General features: G+C 38.3%; 1 protein-coding gene across 1 annotated transcript in view; it reads right to left on the bottom strand.

The window, feature by feature from the left end:
- Positions 1–8043, bottom strand: part of DCBLD1 (discoidin, CUB and LCCL domain containing 1) — a 59809-nt gene extending 51766 nt beyond the window's left edge. Inside the window, exon 1 of the mRNA XM_030316232.1 lies at positions 7908–8043. Within this exon, the coding sequence (XP_030172092.1) occupies positions 7908–8028 (121 nt within the window). The 5' untranslated portion in view covers positions 8029–8043. The remainder of the gene's footprint in view (positions 1–7907) is intronic.
- Positions 8044–18677: the final 10634 nt, after the last annotated feature.

Below are 18677 nucleotides of genomic sequence, written 5' to 3'. Positions count from 1 at the left end.
AAAGGGAAGGGAAAGAAAAACAGATATTCACAAGAAAAAAAAAACTACTGGCCTTGGGTTTTGGCTACTTATAGTAGGAAAGACAAGAGGAGGGAGAAAAAAAACAACAACAAACCACTGAGATTCTGAGTCTAGAAATGACTGGAACACTGAGGCTAATATAAATAGAAAGAGAAGCCGAGAGAGAGAGAGAGAGAGAGAGAGAGAGCGCGCGCGAGCGCGTGTGCGAGCGAGCAGGTTTGGGGGCAGACGTTGTAAGTCTGGTTAAGGCTGAGGTGACAGCTCTATTTCTTGACATCTCTGGCAGTGAGCACAAAATAGTTAAAAATTAAATGAAAATTATACTAGAGTGAAGCATGTGGTGCAGAAGCACATAGTGAACAGGGCTTTGATTTAAAATTGAATTATTTGCCTGCTTGTAAAGGCTTTGGTTTAAAAAATCCAATTTTGGGGAGCCTGGGGGGCTTAGTCGGGTAAGCGTTCAAGTTCAGCTCAGGTCACGATCTTGTGGTTTGGGAGTTCAAGCCCCGTGTCCGGCTCTCTACTGTCAGCTCAGAGCCTGCTTGGGATTCTCTGTCCCTCTCCCCACCACCCCCCCCCACTCTCTCTCTCTGTGCTTCCCCCACTGGCGCTCTGTCTCTCAAAAATAAACATACAAAATCAGTTTAAAAATCCAATTTACAGTTTCTCTTGAAAACTGGAAAGACATGGCAATCATGCCAGCAGGCATTCTTATGGGGCTAGTGACACAGTGGCTGCCCCTTTAAAGGAGACAGGTGCCCTAGCTCCCCACCAGACCCTGACTGCTCATTTCTAGAACACATCCCACCTTGGGAGGCAATGATTTTGAGCATGCTGCTAGGGCAACACTAGGGAAGCTAGTGTACAAAAAATCATGCATACAAATATACACATAACTAACCCCCTCTATGCCGCCAAGAGTTCACCTGGTCAAACATGTCAATGCCTTTTATTACTATGAAATTCTCTGCTTTAATAAGAAAAGAAAAAGCGAACTCTTTTGGAAAACACAACTAAGAAATATAAAATGAAGGGTAATTATATGTGAATCAACTTTCATATCATTATTGTATTCTTGATTTTAAGTGACATGTCATGACAAAGGAAAATCCCAGGGTATCACGTTTATCCAACCCTGTAATTACACTTTTTACCAATCACTTTCACTCTAAAGCCCAAGAGGAAGCTAATTTTACCGGGTGATACGGGGCAGAAAGTGAGCAGGTTTGTCTCCAACACTCCCTCGTTATTCTGCCTGGGGGATCTGTGCCTCCTTGGAAAAATTTCTCTTTTCCAGTAACTATCAGAATGAAACTCTAGGAGTCTTTGTTCTGCCAAAAAAAAAAAAACAAACAAACAAAAAAAAAAAACCCAACCCTGAAAGGAGCTCCTGAGTCCTAATTCGTTAAAAAGCAAGCTGTCATTAGAAGTTGTAATTTCACCTCTGCCTATGGACAGAGACTATTTCTAGAGTTTTCTGTGGCAAACACTAATATAATACATTTATCCCAGGGTATTAACTACATTAGGAATTTTCACCCTATTGTCCTCCCATAGTGTGATTAAGAAAACTAGATAGAATAATACTGTAATACATACTTGAAAGTGGATGAGAGAGTAGATCTTAAATGTTCTCACCACAAAAAAAGAAATGGTAATTTTGTGAGGGGATGGAGGGGTTAGCTAACATTGTCGTGGTAATAATTTTGCAATATGGAAGTGTGTCAAATCAACACATTGTAGATTTGAACTAACACAATGTCATATATCAATTATATCTCAATAAAGCTGGAGGAAAAAAGCACTAGAAATATGCCAAAGGGGAGAATAGAGAACTGGTAGGGAGAGAAAATGGCTACCATATCATGGATTGTATAAGGCAGATTCATGCAAATAATCAACAATAGAGAAGCAATATTCCCATGACCTCATCCTAACACTCTGGTAGTTTAACTCATCACCTGACTGTAGTTAAGAATCACTGACAGGGAAGACAACAAAAATTATTTAAAAATCTATCAGTATTTGTTCCATTTCTTGTGTGTCAATGTCAATTTCCTGGTTGTGATTTGCAAGATGTTATCATTGAGGGTAACTAGGTAAAGGGTACAGGACATTTCTCTGTTATTTCTTGCAATTGTATATAATCTACAGTTATCTCAGAAAAAGTTTCATTAAAAAAATTGAAAAAAAATCTGTCAGTGTAGTTAATTTTGGTTGACGAGGGTAAAAATGAGGGGGCTTTCATTTTCTACTTTATAGGTTTCTACACTATTTGGATTTTGTTATTCTGTATGTTTCTCCCATTTAAACTATGCTTAAATAAAATATACAAATTTACATTGAAAAAGTATATATGGAATGCCAACCAATAAAGGAGGCCACTTTTATTTGAAAATCTTTCTGTAACAAATTCATTACCCATCTTCCTCATATTTGTCTAAGGAGCATGGGGTGTTATGTCTGGGGCGGGGCGGGAAACACAGATGAGGAAACACAATGCATACTGACTTTCCTTAAGGCTACTTTACTGATGGTGGATCCCAGACTGCAATTCCCAGGTGATTTAGCAATGGCTCTAGGATTTTAAAAAACATTTTTGTCTTCTTTGATTTTGTAACAAATACTTATGCTTAATCTTTAAAAAACATCTGAACTGCTGCCCTATCAGACCTTCCTTTGGATACTTTGATGACACCCTCCTATTAAAATGAACAGTTCCCTAATGAGAGAAAGCTGACTCCTGCAAGTCATAAACAGATGGAAAACCATTGGGTAGAAAGTTGAGGAAGAACTTCAAAATTTGAGTGCCAGATGTGTTACCATCTAAACTCACTGATGGATCCCAGCATGACTACAAGTAAGGCAATCAGATACTAGGTGTCTCCAGGTTGGATAAAATGTGCTCTATGCACCAACACCTATGAAGCACTCTTGCCAAAAAGCAAAACGTGAATCAATAATTGACTCCAAATATCATCAAGCCTTTACACCTAACTTCCAGGCTACAGGAAATGCACAAGTTTATTGACACCGTAAGGAAGCCATTAGCCAAATCTAGGCTGGAATATGCTAGTGCAACTGACCTAGTTTCTTCAACAATGAATTGTATAAAGAGGCATAAAAGAATGTATTTGTTTTAAACTAAAGGAAACTGAAGAACCACAGCAACCAAGTGAATCTCATTTGCATCCTGATTTGAAAAACCAACCTTATAAAACTGTTTCAAGAAGGTAAGTGGGGTACTGATATCAGGAAAGTATTATTCATTTTATTAGGTGTGATAATGATGTTGAGGCTGTGTTAGAAATGTCTTTTTTTAGGGAAGCCTACTGACATATTTGGGCTGAAGTGGCATGATAACATGAAGTCTGGGATTTGCCTTAAAATACTCGAGTAAAAAAAGGGAGGAAGCAGGATAAGAAAAAAGAGATGGGAGAAGGTTGATGGCTGCTATGGAGGAGGGTTCAGTTTAAAAAAAAAAACTGAAATGAAAAGAAATGAAGGTCAGTCTTTAGGGGAAAAAATATCACCTTGGTTTTGAGGATTAAGCTCCATTGGTGTTGGGAGGCCTGATGGGTAGTGAGCCACCATGATACAGGAGTGTGGGGTGAGACCGCTAGGTTCAAGTGTCACCTACCTAACATCAAAGGCGGGGAGGAGCATGGAAATAAAGGGGAAGGAGGAAGCTTTGCCACAGGGAACTTGTCTAGTCTTCAAAAGTGGCTACCACCCAGTGTTTATCTTTTTCTTCCTTTGAACTGTAATTTAATGGCCAAAGCACATGATGACTAAACTATCCGTCATTTCCTCCTCTCCTCTGCAGAATATTTGAAGAGTGGTCACTCCATGATGGGCCTAAATCCTGGGGTTTGCTTGGAGCCATAGCCGACTTGTGAGACTGACCAAACCCCTTCTCAAAACAACTTAAAAAACAAAACTGGATGAAGTTGAGATTTTGGAAAAAGCTGCTAAGTACTCAGTAGTTTATAGATCCCCAAGTGACCTCTACACAAAATTTAAGTATTTTATTTGTGAACATTTGGAAACAATCTAAATTAGAAAAGGATGGTCAAACTATATCTCCAAGCCATGTGGTAATAAGGAAAAGCTAAAGTCATGGTTTAGAATTCTCTTTAACTTAAAAACGGGATATAGTGTACTAATAGATATAAAGGGAAAACGTTTGAAGTGTTACGATGTAGGATTACAAGTGATTTTCATTTTATTGATATATTTATTTTCTAAATTCTCTACAATATGAAAGCATAATGTAGATATCAGAAAAATAGTATAATGAAAAATACCAAATTTACCTAATATTCTCTGTAACATAAGCTACTTTTAGCATTAGCCTTAAGGTACAGACTGAAAGAAGTCTCTTTAAACCAATACGCACAGACTGTCATTAAAAACTCACTCAACAGCTAGGAATTTAGAATAATGCAGATCTCACTTGAAGGAGCTCACAGGCAAGAGGAGAGGGGTGTGCTAACAAGTAATTCCTAAGAGTATAGTGACAGCTCCCAGAGGTATGGGCTCAATATCTATTCTCCAAATGCCTGAAATGAATGCATATGTCTCTATGCTTTTAATATCAGCTGTTCCGGAAATATGGATATACAGGGTATTTTCTAAATAAGCTTAAAACAAATCCCAGATGCTTGTCTACACGCGTCAACTGTTTATTTAGTCTACTCTAATTCCACCCACTAAGAAAGGAAAACAATAACTTCCTTAAAAGACTATTTCCCTTTGATAAGAAATCACGTTCCACTAACAGAAAAGTGAAATTAAGACATACCTAGTATGAACTAAGTTCTGTAATACTACAAAGCAAGAATTAGGCTTCAGAAGAAAACTTTCAACTGAATTGCACTTGTGGAAAATTGGATGACATAAAATACATAACGCAATAATTCCTTTAAGATTAATTATTAACTAATCCATACAAGAAAACAACAGACCTCAAACATTTTAAAAAATTTATGACCCATAGTTAGAACATAGATTTTTTGGGGTACCTAGGGGGCTCAGTCGGTTGGGCATCCAACTTCGGCTCAGGTCATGATCTCACAGTTTGTGAGTTGAAGCCCCGCATCAGGCTCTGTGCTGACAGCTCAGAGCCTGGAATCTGCTTTGGATTCTGTGTCTCCCTCTCTCTCTGCCCCTCCCTCACTTGTGCTCTGTCTGTCTCTGTCTCTGTCACTCTCTCTCTCAAGAATGAATAAACAATTAAAAAAAAAAAAAAGATTTTTCATTACAATCTAAGTAAGCACACATACACACACATGTAGAAACAAACAGAAGTCTAACGTTACAATTCTTTTTAGCGTATGTAATGCATTATGATTTTCCTATTCCACTTCATTTTTTTAAATTGAAAGCATGCTGGTTGTGCCAACTGAATTAATTTTATTGCCTACTAATGGGTCACCACCTGCAATTTGAGAAATAGTGCTCTAAAATATCACAAGAGTGAAACCATTTCTAGAAACATGATTTCATTCCTGTTGTATCATTGCTCTTCTAATACTCAAGTTATAACAGGTCTCAACCCATATACAATCACCTGTGTGTGGGTGTGAGAACATCTTTTCCCATGTCTAAGATCAAGTGAGCTCTTGATGACTACAATCTTTTCAACCACAAAGGGGAGTTTGCAATTATTACAGTTCTTTGTCTGATGGCAATGTGAACAGATTTCCCAAGGTATTACTAATTTCATTGTCAGCCATACTCTCTCATAAATTTTGCTCTTTTCAGCTGTGTTTAACTTTTTTATGTTGTGTGTTGCCTGGAATGGAAAAATAAGAGCAGAAGGGTCTAAGTGGTTATGTGAGAATAAAGCTAGTAAGAATGAAGTTGTGATGGTAACTTCAATTATTCAAAATTTTTCGTTTTCTTGAAAGGAAAATGGATAATACTATGCTGATAGAAGACACAGCTATAGATTAGAAGCATAGGACCGAGTTCTGCAAAACGGTTTTAGAATCTCTTTAGACCTTATTGCCACCAAGTACAATAATGGAAGCTAATGATAGGACTAATGATCTAAAGAAGATGATACTTTTGCCTCAGCAGATGAAAGACATTTGGCAGTAAAATAAAAGGAAACACAAGGTACTTATTGTCAAAAAGTCTCTCCATGTAAACTCCCAAGACGGTGTTTCCTATCAGCTGAAAGAACCACTTAAAATAAATCAATTTGAATGCATGAAAATGAAACGAGTCATTTCAAGAGGTCCTATCCAAGACTCCTTACATAATGTGAGGCTGTTTCCATCAGGGTGCAAGGGCATCAAACATTTTAAATGTTCACATAAGAAGCATACCTAACCGTAAAAAAAAAAAAAAAAAAATCTCAAAACCTAATTTAGTGCTATCCATTAATGTGCTATAAGTAAAACCACATAGAACTGCAAGAACTGCATAGTTCTTGGTCACTCTCCTGTTCTGTGATTCCCAAGGAAAAGTTAAAGATCACAGAAGGGATGTGGGTGTGGGTGTGGGGGAAGAGGGCTTGCACACCTATTGCTTTTCTAATTTCATAAAGTATTTGCATACACTTAAGAGGTGACAGATGACAATGGTTAGGACACTGGGCTCCTGCCCAGTACTGGCTGTTTGACCTTAGATAAGTCCCTTTACCTCCCTTAAAGAGCTACAATTCATCATCACAGAGACAATGATATCGTCCCCCCTCCCTCGACACACAGGGTTATCATGAGCATTAAGTGAGATAATGGTAGTAAAGTATTAAGCATAAAGGCTAGCATACAGTAAGAATTCAAAATATTTTAACTGCCATATTTTTATTTAAAACTACCACACATATTAAAGTAGCAAGAATATTGCTTTGGGTTCGCTGACTTTGTCCAAGTTCCCTCACTCACTGGCTCCATGATCTTAAGAAATTACCATTTTTTTGTGTATCAATTTTCCTCATCTTTAAAAAGCCTAACCACACATGTGCCTGGGTGGCTTAGTCAATTAAGCATCCGACTCTTGATTTCAGCTCAGGTTATGATCTCACAGTCGTGAGATCAAGCCCCATGTCAGGCTCCACACTGAGCGTGGAGCCTGCTTTGGATTCTTTCTCTTCGTCTTTAAATAAATAAACAAACATTAAAAAAGAGCCTGACCACAATTGGGCATGGTAAAGATGAATGAGCCTGTGTTAAGGGTTAGAGAGTCTGTCAGAAGCTTTAATTAGAATGCTCCCTGCCCCATTATGTATCCAGGGCCCCACTGACTGCTAGGACAGCATCTCCCAATGTGGGCACTGTATGCTTTTGAGTCCTTGGGAAACTTAAAAGGAGGTCAAGTCTTCATCTCCAAAAAAGATCTGCAAGATAAATTTTACCAGTAGAATTTTACCTTTTTCTTTGCCACAGGCCCTCTCACAGCCCTTAGAATGCACAGTGACGTTCTCACAGCAGACACAGGTTGGAATATTCTCAGGGAACCCCTTCCTCAGTGGGTGTCTCCTGATGTAGTGTTCCATAGGGCACATGGCCGGCCAACTCCTGGGCTAGGCTCTCAAAAATGGGATGCACACTGGGATTCCATGATGGGACTTCTGGGATCAAGGCTGAGATGCACAGAAGTGGATTCTGGCCTTGAGACTTTAAAGAACGATACTGAAATTATACTATGTGAATCTGATAATTCAAAAGGAAGAATTTTCCCACTGTTGTGAACTCACAAGTGCTGTGGGGGAAATTTGGAACAAATTGGATGCATTCTTTAAGAGAAGTTGCTTAATTTCAGAGATAAAAAGGGGAAAAAACTTGTTTGTACAGCAAAACAAGTCTAAGACAACTATTTTATCTCTGTTGAATAGATGCTTAGGATAAGGAAGTTAGAGAAAAGCAGCTGCTGACCTTTACCAATAATGTCAGGATGTTGATGTAATGTCCAAGTTGCAATTGCTGGGGGTGAAGATAAACGCGGGAAATCTTTCCTGTTTCTACCATGCGCTATATTTTCTAACCTTGGTTCCATGTTAAATATACACACCGCCAATATTCAGATAAAGCGTAAATGGACATTGACTTTTCTCTCTGGAGTAAAAAAAAAAAAAAAAAAAATCCAGTATACCAAGTGTGGATAAAGTTAATCTCAGTTCGTTAAAACTATAAACATCTCTCTCTCTCTCTCTCTCTCTCTCTCTCTCACACACACACACACACACACACACACATATACACACACGTTGTCACTTTTTCAGATACATTTTTCAAAAACTCAGCAAGAACCAAAATGTTATTGGAATAGTTAAAAAAAATCGCCATAATATTGTGAAAATGCTAATAACACCTGGCATTTACTAAACATTTATTATAAAAGGTGGCAGATAGAGTATTCTAAGGGACTTTATGTTACTGAATCTTCTTATAAGCGTATTTTACCAATAATAAATATTAGTTCCCTTTTTAAAATTGTGAAACATTTCATACATACACATACAGACATATAGAAAGTAATATCTCAAACATCCAAGAATACACCCCATAGCTTGTAAGATAGGCCATTTCCAATAGAGAACAACTGAAGACCCCAACACCCCTTTTCCATCCCACATCCCTCTTGTTATGGCCCCTGTTCTATGTGTGAAGAACATGAGGCTCTGAGAAGCCGGGTAACTTGGCCCAGGTGGCTGAGCTGGCACCTGAACCTCTCCTGAATTCCAGAAACCACGGACCTCAGTCCCTGCGCTTTAAGGCTGCAGCTGCTAAAGTCACCCAATGTGGAGGTGAGGAAACTGAGGCAGACAGACTTAAGACTTGCCCATGCTCACATGACTGCTGAGCAGCACCATTAGTATTAAAACCCACATTATTTTTTTATAGTCTTACTCTTCTTGTCTCAAAATTAACGTGAGGAAAGTAGCCATGTTTAATTCAGGGATTCTTGTAAAACTTATGAGAAACTCTATCACCCTCTCTCTTTAATTATTTAAGCAAGTACTTTTTACTACACTATTAAGGGACAGTCTAATGAGAGGTGACTATTTTACCTCTAACAAAGGTTGTTCACTTTTCTTAGCACCAAGGTGGCTCCTAAAAGATGCTCTGTAAATGAAGTTTTCAGTGGATCAAAGTGCTGCTTCTTAACCTTCTGTGGGCACACCAGTCATCTTGGGATCTGGGTAATAGGCAGGGCCTGGAAATTCTGTGTGTTCAAAAGGTTCTTGGTAATGATGCCTGAAAGATATACTCTGAATAGCAAGAGACTTAAAGAGCCCTTATTAATTAATTCCTATTAATAGATAGGGACCAGGGGTTCCTGGATGGCTCAGTCAGTTAAGCATCAGACTTTGGCTTAGGTCAGGATCACACAGTTGGTGGGTTTGAGCCCCACGTCTGGTTCTGTGCTGACAGCTCGGAGCCTGGAGACTGCTTCGGATTTTGTGTCTCCCTCTCTCTCTGCCCCTCCCCCACTCACACTCTATCTCTCAAAAATAAATGTTAAAAAATTTAAAAAAAATAGATAGGGATCTTGCAGTGAACCTTTTCAAAAATGAAAAACTCTTGAGATACCAGTTTTATATGGTTTTATTTTAATATCTATTCCTAAAATTGGAACAAGTCTATATTCTTAACTCTTTGACACTTATTTTCATGATTTCATTTATAAGTCTAGAACAGGCAATAAGAAATTTCAGGATCTACATTTAAGCCAGGGTGACATTTCTGACACCTGGAAAAAAGTGTCAATTTAGAAATTATTTAGGGGTAACTCGGTGGTTCAGTCTGTTAAGAGACCAACTTCAGCTCAGGTCATGACCTCACAGTCTGAGAGTTTGAGTCCCATGTCAGGTTCTGTGCTGACAGCTCAGAGCTTGGTGCCTGCTTCTGATTCTATGTCTCCCTCTCTCTTTGCCCCTTCCCTGCTTGCTCTCTGTCTCTGTCTGTCTCTCTCTCAAAAATAAACATTAAAAAAATTTTTTTAAAGAAATTATTTGAGCATATGGTAGAAAATACACAAAGAAATAGGATGAGAAATTTTCTAGGAACGTACACATATGTACCATATAGAAGTAAAAAGCAATCAATGTTTACTGACCAGAAAATAGCAAATCTCAGTTAGGAAAGAAATGGTATCTTATCATGCATCTACTGAAGTATGAAACATTAAGAGTTGATGGAGGAAAAAATAAACTTTATAAGCTCATATCACATTGCACAGTCCCCAAAAAGTATACTGCCTTTGTACATTCCACATCTTGTACCACAGACTTTATCACAATGCAATAAAAACACATGGTTAACTACTAATTGAGACTTGAAAAAGTCTTAATATTTCTGGAGCAAATGTGATCACCTCTAAGAGAAACCAAAGACTGTTAAAGATTTATTGCATAAATAGCTTCCTGAAAATGTGTTTCTCTAAGACTTAACTTGATCTCCCCAGGACAAGAGCTTTCCTAGAAGATGAAGGACAGGAGACCATCCTAAGGTATCTAGGATTGTAGGACACGCACCTGTATCCCATTATGGACACTCAAAGTGAGTGTGTCTCGGGAAGCCTGGGTGGCTCAGTCGGTCGGTCAGGCATCCGACTTTGGCTCAAGTCATGATTTCATCATTTGTGAGTTCAAGCCCCGTGTTGGGCTCTAACAGCTTGGAGCCTGAAGCCTGCTTTGGATTCTGTGTCTCCCTCTCTCTCTGTCCTTCCCCCGTTCTCACTCTGTCTCTCTCTGTCTCTCAAAAGCTGAATAAAAATTAAAAAAATTTTTTTTAAAAAAGTGAGTGTGCCTGGGGTAAATGATTCAATCTTTCTGATCTCAGTTCCTTTCTTTCATAGCTCTCAGAACTGTTGGGATTCAATTAGATGCAAAAACCACTTGATAAATCAACATACCTACGAAGGTAGGGTTTTACATTTTTATTGACATAAAAAAATCTACATGGAAAAGCAATGATCGATGGATGCTTACACCACCAAATGAAATGTTGATGGGGAAGAGTAATTTTACTGAGTAAGAAACTATCATTCCACAGACTATTTACAGGTCATAAAGTAAAAAGGCAGCTTCACAATGGAGGGATCAAGCTGTCACTTCCTGAAGTCACGGATCATTTTTAGCATGATAGAAAGTGGGACAATAATAACAATAATAATGTATGCATCTTGAGACACAATCAGCAGCACATGACACCTTTGTGGTACTTTCACCAAAAACACTTAGCATTAATCTAATCAAGTCTTTAGGTCTAATTTCAAGGTTATAGAGAATTACAGTGGCTAGCGCACCAAGTAAAAAACACAAAACTCAGAAGCCAGTTGGTCTAATTTAAGATTGATCTGTGTCACAAAATAGCTGAACCTGATTTCCTTGCAGGAAAACAAAACACATGTGTGTAGTGGTCACTGGTACCTAAAAAGGGTGACTTAAGAGATAGAATAACTAACTGTAACGTGTGGACCTCCTTTGGATCTTTCTTCGTATAAAGCAGCAGTAAAAAGGCATGTTTAGATCAACTGGGTAAATTTGAATAGGACTTGACTATTAGATGATATTAAGACGGCACCATCAATATTTTTAGGGGTGTTCAGTGCACTGTAGTAATATAAGAGACTATTTAGAAACGCAAATGAAATATTTGGGAGAGAAATGCCATTTGGTCTTTAACAGATGTCAAATACCTCAGGGAGGGGAAGTTTTTCTGTTAAGATCTTAGTAATACAGCACAGCAACTGTAGCAAAGAGGATGAAAAGGGCGGGGGGGGGGGTAAGAAGATGAAAAACAGAAAGAGAAAAGAATTTCCTACCCACAAGGCAAGAAGGTTTCATAGATTTTTAGACCCTAGGGAGCTAGGAGCAACAGTAGATACTGGGGCATTTCTCTATCTGGAGGCTATCTTCAATTTTAGTCTCTTGGCAAAGCAAGGGCTTTTTCAGGGGGAAAAAAGGCAAATCATGGTCCATGTAATTCTCAAAATAAGCAGCCTCTGTTCTAAACTCCTCAGAATTGGAGCAATTCAATAAACAGCTCTCATGTTTCAGTGGTCCTATGGACTATTAACTCTCAAAAGTTTCTTCTTTTGGGCTGAAATCAACCACATTTCAATATGAGGCAAGCTTACTTTTGTGAAAAGCCATAAGAAGGCTGAATTAAATCCATTCAGCCATTTAAAAATTAAGTGAGTCTCACAGAGATTTTACCTACATTTCCTGTAGGAAGTTTTACGCACTAGTAATTCAAATTTACTGTACCTCTTAATTTTTAATATCCATTGGCCTTGTACTTTGACAGAATAGCGAAATACAGTTTTCTTTCCTTTTTTTCAAGAATAAGAGTGCTCTTTAAAAAATAATTCATACATAACTTTTAGGCATATCCACTAAACAGACTTAATCATGAAATGGAACTAGATTAGTACTAATTTCCAAGGATTTTAATTTTGTGATGAAAGAGAGACTGTTCTTTTCCCTTCCTGTAAAATGTAAATATGTTGGCCACTGAATTAAAAGGCCATAATAGTGGTTGTAATTTGAGTTGGAAAATGAATATAAAACCATATAAAACAAATGTGGTTATCAGTAAAGATAAACTCCAAATAGTCTAATCATTGACAAAGTTGAGTCCTTTAAGTATGAATTAAGAATTTCATCCAGGAAGGACCAAGAAATCTTACCTTTCTGATACTTACTACATTCAGAGTAATAATTTTCTCAAATATAGTACGGGCAAATTTCTTCTGACTCCAAAAGCAAGGAAGGGTTATTTGAAACACACAAAAGACAAAAATCTGGACAAGACCCATAGCCGATTGGACAAGACAAAAATTCCATTTTCCCATTAGATATTCCTCAGTAGCAATAAAGGACTTGAAAATGAGTTTTTGGTTTCCCTGAAGGCTAATTCTAAATATAAATATAAACTTAGAATTTTTTCCCCAAACAGTATGGTGAAAGCTTTTAATAAAATGTGAAGTTGAAAAAGAAGCAGAATATAAAAGCATGTACAGACTAGGTAGTAGAATAAGTACCCAGGTATTTATTAGTTTTATTGTTGTTCTTTACACCTTACACATATTTAGAGATGAAATTTTATTACCCAATATTTAGTAAAAAAAAAAAAAAGTAGATAGTATATAAATGTGTGTGTGCATATGTACATTGGTTGTGGGGATATATATTTGTATTTGTGTGTGTGTGTGTGTGTGTGCCAAAAACCTGTCCTTACTGGTTCTCTGTGCAACAGTTTCCTTGCAGGATTACAGTATGTCGGTACAATATTATTTATCCACACCCTGCTTTATTCCACAACTGTTGTGCCTTGTAAGCATTGGGGAATATGTTTGGGAAAGCAGTCAGGAAAGAAAGTCCCATCCTAAGAGAAATTTTTTTGTTTTTGATTTTGTTTTTTGTGGGTTTTTTTTTTTGGGGGGGGGTGAAGCTCCAGTGTAGCTTTATAAAAAGGGAGAAATGGGGTAAAATAAAACCACTTAGCTAATACCTTGTTTCAAGGTTATTCTTTGCAGCTTTTCTTACAAAAAAAAATCCATCTAAGCTAAAATTACCACACATAAGACACAAGACATTTCTGCACATATTAGGTACAATTTCACACAGCATAAAAGCTCCCAGAGAGATAGTTCACAAAGGCTAGATTAATAGATCAAGTTGAAATGGCAGTAAACACTCAAGGCATACATGACAATGTGGTTTAATACAGTGATAATGTCACAAATGTCTAAACACTGTCCCAGTGATTTTCAAGGTGAAATAGGCCCCTGATGCCCTCAATGTATAAGCATCTGGAGATCTTGGGGACCTCCGACTCACCTGCTCCAATACCACCTGCTGCAATATTCTTAAGACTGCCATTGCCTAACTCATGGAAGCTTTCCTGGTGCTGCCTGTAAAGGAGTCTCAAAGATTCTCAAACCTTTTCAGAGTTGAATTTAATTATTTTCTTGAATACGTTCAGAGTGTTTCCTAAGTCATCACGATAGTCATGTATGCAATTCTGTTTACAACAACTTAGTGAATATCACCATTCACTTCATTCTCTCAAACCTCAGCCACACCATTCATGCGCCGACGTAGGAAATAGTTATCTGGAACCCTTTCTCTACCAGGAACTGTACCAGGTGCTGGTGGAGACTATAAAAAGCTCCTTTCATCTCTACTCTCCCCTATTATCCTCCCTTCCCCCTTACCCCTGGCCAAAACAAAAAACAAACAACAACAACAAAACCAAAAAACAAAAATAAACTCTCTTCAATCCAACTGAAAGGCAAGTTTGACAGTTGGTCTGGATTCAGCATACTAGAGCTCACAGTTAAAATTTATTTCTACATTGGGCTAGAAATCGCCATGTGGGTTTTTCCCAACAATTAAGTCTCTCCCACTCCCCTACCCCCACGGCAAACAACTATTTTTTTATGTATATACAAAGCAGAGAACATCTGGAAAATGACATCAACATGACTCTTCAGTTGCAAAAAGACAAGATTACGCCATATACTAAAGAAAAAAAAAAATCTGAAGGTCTGGTGATATTTATGGGTTTATCCTCAAAGCCAAACTTCAAATATACCAGAATGAATTCTTCTATTTTAAACCCATATTTCAGACTTTTTGTCTATAAATAACAATGGGACTAGACATAGAATTTTATTACTTTGTCTTGTTCTGGTTTTGAGTCTCAGCTAGAGTCACAGCTTTGAGTCTTTAACAACAAGGCAGGAACTGTGTTTCTACTGCGTTCCCCCCGCCCCCCCCCCCCCCGCCACGGAGCACACATCCCCTCCTGAGCCCCATCATATGGTGGCCACTGTTCAAAGCACAAAGTTCCTCCCAAACCTGACATTCTTCTAGGGGGAAGTCAGACAAATTAAATAAAAGGGTAAATGATATATTCTGTTGGAAGATGGTAGTGCTCCCAAGAAAAATGAAAGCAGGGAAGGTGGGGAGAAGGAGTCCTGGGGGATGGCAGGAGGGTTACAGGTGATTAGGGACATTCTCCCTGAGAAAGTAACATCTGAACAAAGACTGAAGGGGGAGGGAGTGATGTAGATATTTGGGGCAGGCCTATTCTAGGCAACATGTGCAAAGGCTCTAAGGCAGAAGAATGTCTGCTATCTTTGAAAAATGGCAAGAAATCCAGTATGGCTGGGAGTATGGGGGAGCATGGAAGAAAATGAGGTCCTAGAAGCAGTGGGGGAGGCAGAACAAAGGGACCCCATATTTTTCAAATTAGTAGTAATAAACAGAAATGAAAAGTAAGATAGCTGACATTCATTGAGCTTTTACCATGTGCTAAGTGCAACTCCGGAGAGGTTATGTTATTATCTCCTTAAAAAACACAAAATTTGTTACTCTAATATGTATAGGGTAGACTTTATGCTATAGGACACACATAGCAGTAAGTCCAAAACTTTACAGGAAATATTTCCATATTTCCCTGAACAAGCTATTTTGGTTTTGTTTTGTTCTTTCTGCCTTAACATGACTAAAACCTTTGATATATGGTGCAGTTAATTTCACTTTCCCATGCGTCTTAAAAATAAAAACATAATTCCTTATAAATGTCAGATGTCTAGCCTATTTCCAAGTTATGTTTTGTATGTGATTTTCAAGTCTGTTTCAGTACCACAAGTTTAAGGAGTTCAACTTATAAAATAAAAAGTTAATAAATACAGTTCAGGACACTATTCAGAGTTCAAATCATAATAGCATCCTTTGGTTTAATGAATCCTTTAACACAACTTCCTTTCTGAACTATATGGTGCAACTTAATGTTTCTGAGTGGTACAAATTACATCTACTGTAGCCAAAAGGCACCGTCCATGTTCTGCTCAAATGTTCTCTTCTTTCTGATGTTCTTTCATTTAAAAGGCATCCTTGCCACCCAGCTGACAGGGCATTTGGGTGGCTCAGTTGGTTAAGTGTCCAACTTTGGCTCAGCTCATGATCTCATGATTTGTGGGTTTGAGTCCCACATCAGGCTCTGTGCTGACAGCTCAGAGCCTGGAGCCTGCTTCTGATTCTCTGCTTTAGATTCTGTCTCCCTCTCTCTCTGCCCCCCACCCCCAACCTGTGCTTGTGCTCTCTTTCTCTCAAAAATAAATAAATAAACATTTTTTTAAAAAAAGGCATCCTTACATACAGACATAAAGCATTCCAAGGGGCTGGGCTTGCTAACCAAATTAATTAATGGAAGCACCAGATGAACCTTCATAAAGAACTTCAGTAGATTCTTTATTACTTAGTTTCTACTAATTAGGAAACAATTTGAAGATAATCTCCTAAACATGAAGAGATTGTTCAGTTCAACCCAAGAAACATTTACTGAGCACCTCTGTCAGGTGCCAGGATGATGACGACAATCCCAGTCACTCCCTCAAGAACTTACAGACTAAAGGGCAGACAGAACCCCAGACCTTAGAGATGATGGAAAGTCTGGGGTGGGTGCAAACACTGATACAGAAGCTACCCAAATAAACTTGTGCTTACCTTTTTTTTTTTTTTTTTTTTTTATGAAATTTATTGACAAATTGGTTTCCATACAACACCCAGTGCTCATCCCAAAAGGTGCCCTCCTCAATACCCACCACCCACCCTCCCCTCCCTCCCACCCCCCATCAACCCTCAGTTTGTTTTCAGTTTTTAACAGTCTCTTATGCTTTGGCTCTCTCCCACTCTAACCTCTTTTTTTTTTTTTCCTTCCCCTCCCCCATGGGTTCCTGTTAAGTTTCTGAGGATCCACATAAGAGTGAAACCATATGGTATCTGTCTTTCTCTGTATGGCTTATTTCACTTAGCATTACACTCTCCAGTTCCATCCACGTTGCTACAAAGGGCCATATTTCATTTTTTCTCATTGCCACATAGTACTCCATTGTGTATATATACCACAATTTCTTTATCCATTCATCAGTTGATGGACATTTAGGCTCTTTCCATAATTTGGCTATTGTTGAGAGTGCTAACTTGTGCTTACCTTTTAAGAAGCCACTCACCTAGAACATCAGAGATCTGCTGTCACATCTCTAACCAAATATACACAAGTGATGACTTAAGAACAGACCTTCCAATAGTAACAAATAAGAGTTGGGCAGAACTTTTAAGGCAATTTTTAAGTATCCAGTTCTATACTTACAAGTTTCCTTAGACACTGACTGCTTATTTTTACTCTTCACTAACACTTCAATCACAAAGAGGAAATCTTTCATACACATCTCCAAATATTCTGGGGAAGGGAGAATCAGGGATGTTTAGTTAGCACAAAATCCTCACATGAATTAGGGTATTTTATTCTCAAAACTTATAATAAAGGTAGAAGACTTAAGTCCAAGCCTACAGATTTATAGTAATTGAATCAATACTAAAGATTAACTTATATGTGGTGTTATGAAGTTCAAAAACCATGTGAAACAATCTGTATAAATATCTCAATTTAGTTAACTAGGTCCAGAGGAGCAGGGCAGAAGAAGCAGCAGACGTCAGACCAAATCCTGCTCATCAAGTCCTACTGTCTGGGGCCTGGCAGGCTATAAACACTAGAAGAGGTGGCCATAAATAAATGAATAAACAAACAAACAAACAAATAAATAAAGCAAAAGCACCAGATAGGCAAGCATCAGCCCTACAAAGGAACCAGTATAGCTTCTCCAGACTCTGACATAAAAAACTGGAATAATTTCACTGACTAGGCTTATAAATATTCAGATTAAAGTATCACATTCATTTCCTGAAACAGAACACAATGAATGAAAGTGTAATATTAAATTGTCCATGACACAGATGGTAGCCATTTATCATAATCCTTACATTATAAAATGTTTCCGCCATCTCAAAGCTGATTTGAATCAGAATTACCTGGGGGAATTTTTTTTTAAGTGCCTATTCCCAGGCCCCACCCCATGGGCAATTCTGATTCACAATCCGGAGCTGGGGCTTTACAAAGCTTCCTGAGACAGTCGTGATCAGGCAGGTTGGGCCCCGGAGAAGCACCAGACTAGGCTGACTCCAAGAATAATGAAGGTAAAATGGAATAAACGGTCCTCTTCTCATCAAAAACAGACCGTTATGCCAGGGCTGCCCTCTTGTAAACATGAAGATGGCTAATAACACCTATGACCACCATCCAACCACAGCCAGTAGCGTATCTCAAGACCAAATGGGTGTGCCTGCTTAAACTTAGGGACACTTGCCAAACAGGTGACCCAGGGCTAACTGGGAACATCACAGATGTGAGAAATATTCAAAAAAAAAAAAATCACTGATTATTGCTTCATTCAAGCGGTATCAGAACCAGAGTTCCTAGGAGATTTTTTTTTTTTCAGTAAATGTCCCAAATCTAAGTTTTGCTTTTTTTGTGTGATTGAATACTTACGGCTTTTACTGGTTCTTTTAGCATCCTAAACATATAGGATGTTTCATGGAAACTCGAATAACATCATCTTCCACCAGTCAACTGCTATAAAATCTCAAATTTGAAGCTCAATAAAAAATCTAAGCAATCACACTTGTTCCCTGAGAACTGCTCTACCAAGCACCTGTTCACCAGCCTGGATGATCTTGCACGTCTGAAACTTCTTTGTAAAGATGGATGGCAGTTTTGGCCAGATTAGTACAGGGACACAGTGTCACAGGGATTCACAGACCTGCAGTATTAAAGGTGCATCTTCGG

The sequence above is a fragment of the Lynx canadensis genome, chromosome B2 (genome assembly GCF_007474595.2).
Source record: "Lynx canadensis isolate LIC74 chromosome B2, mLynCan4.pri.v2, whole genome shotgun sequence".
NCBI lineage: Eukaryota > Metazoa > Chordata > Mammalia > Carnivora > Felidae > Lynx > Lynx canadensis.
This window is presented reverse-complemented; position numbering and strand designations above follow the sequence as displayed.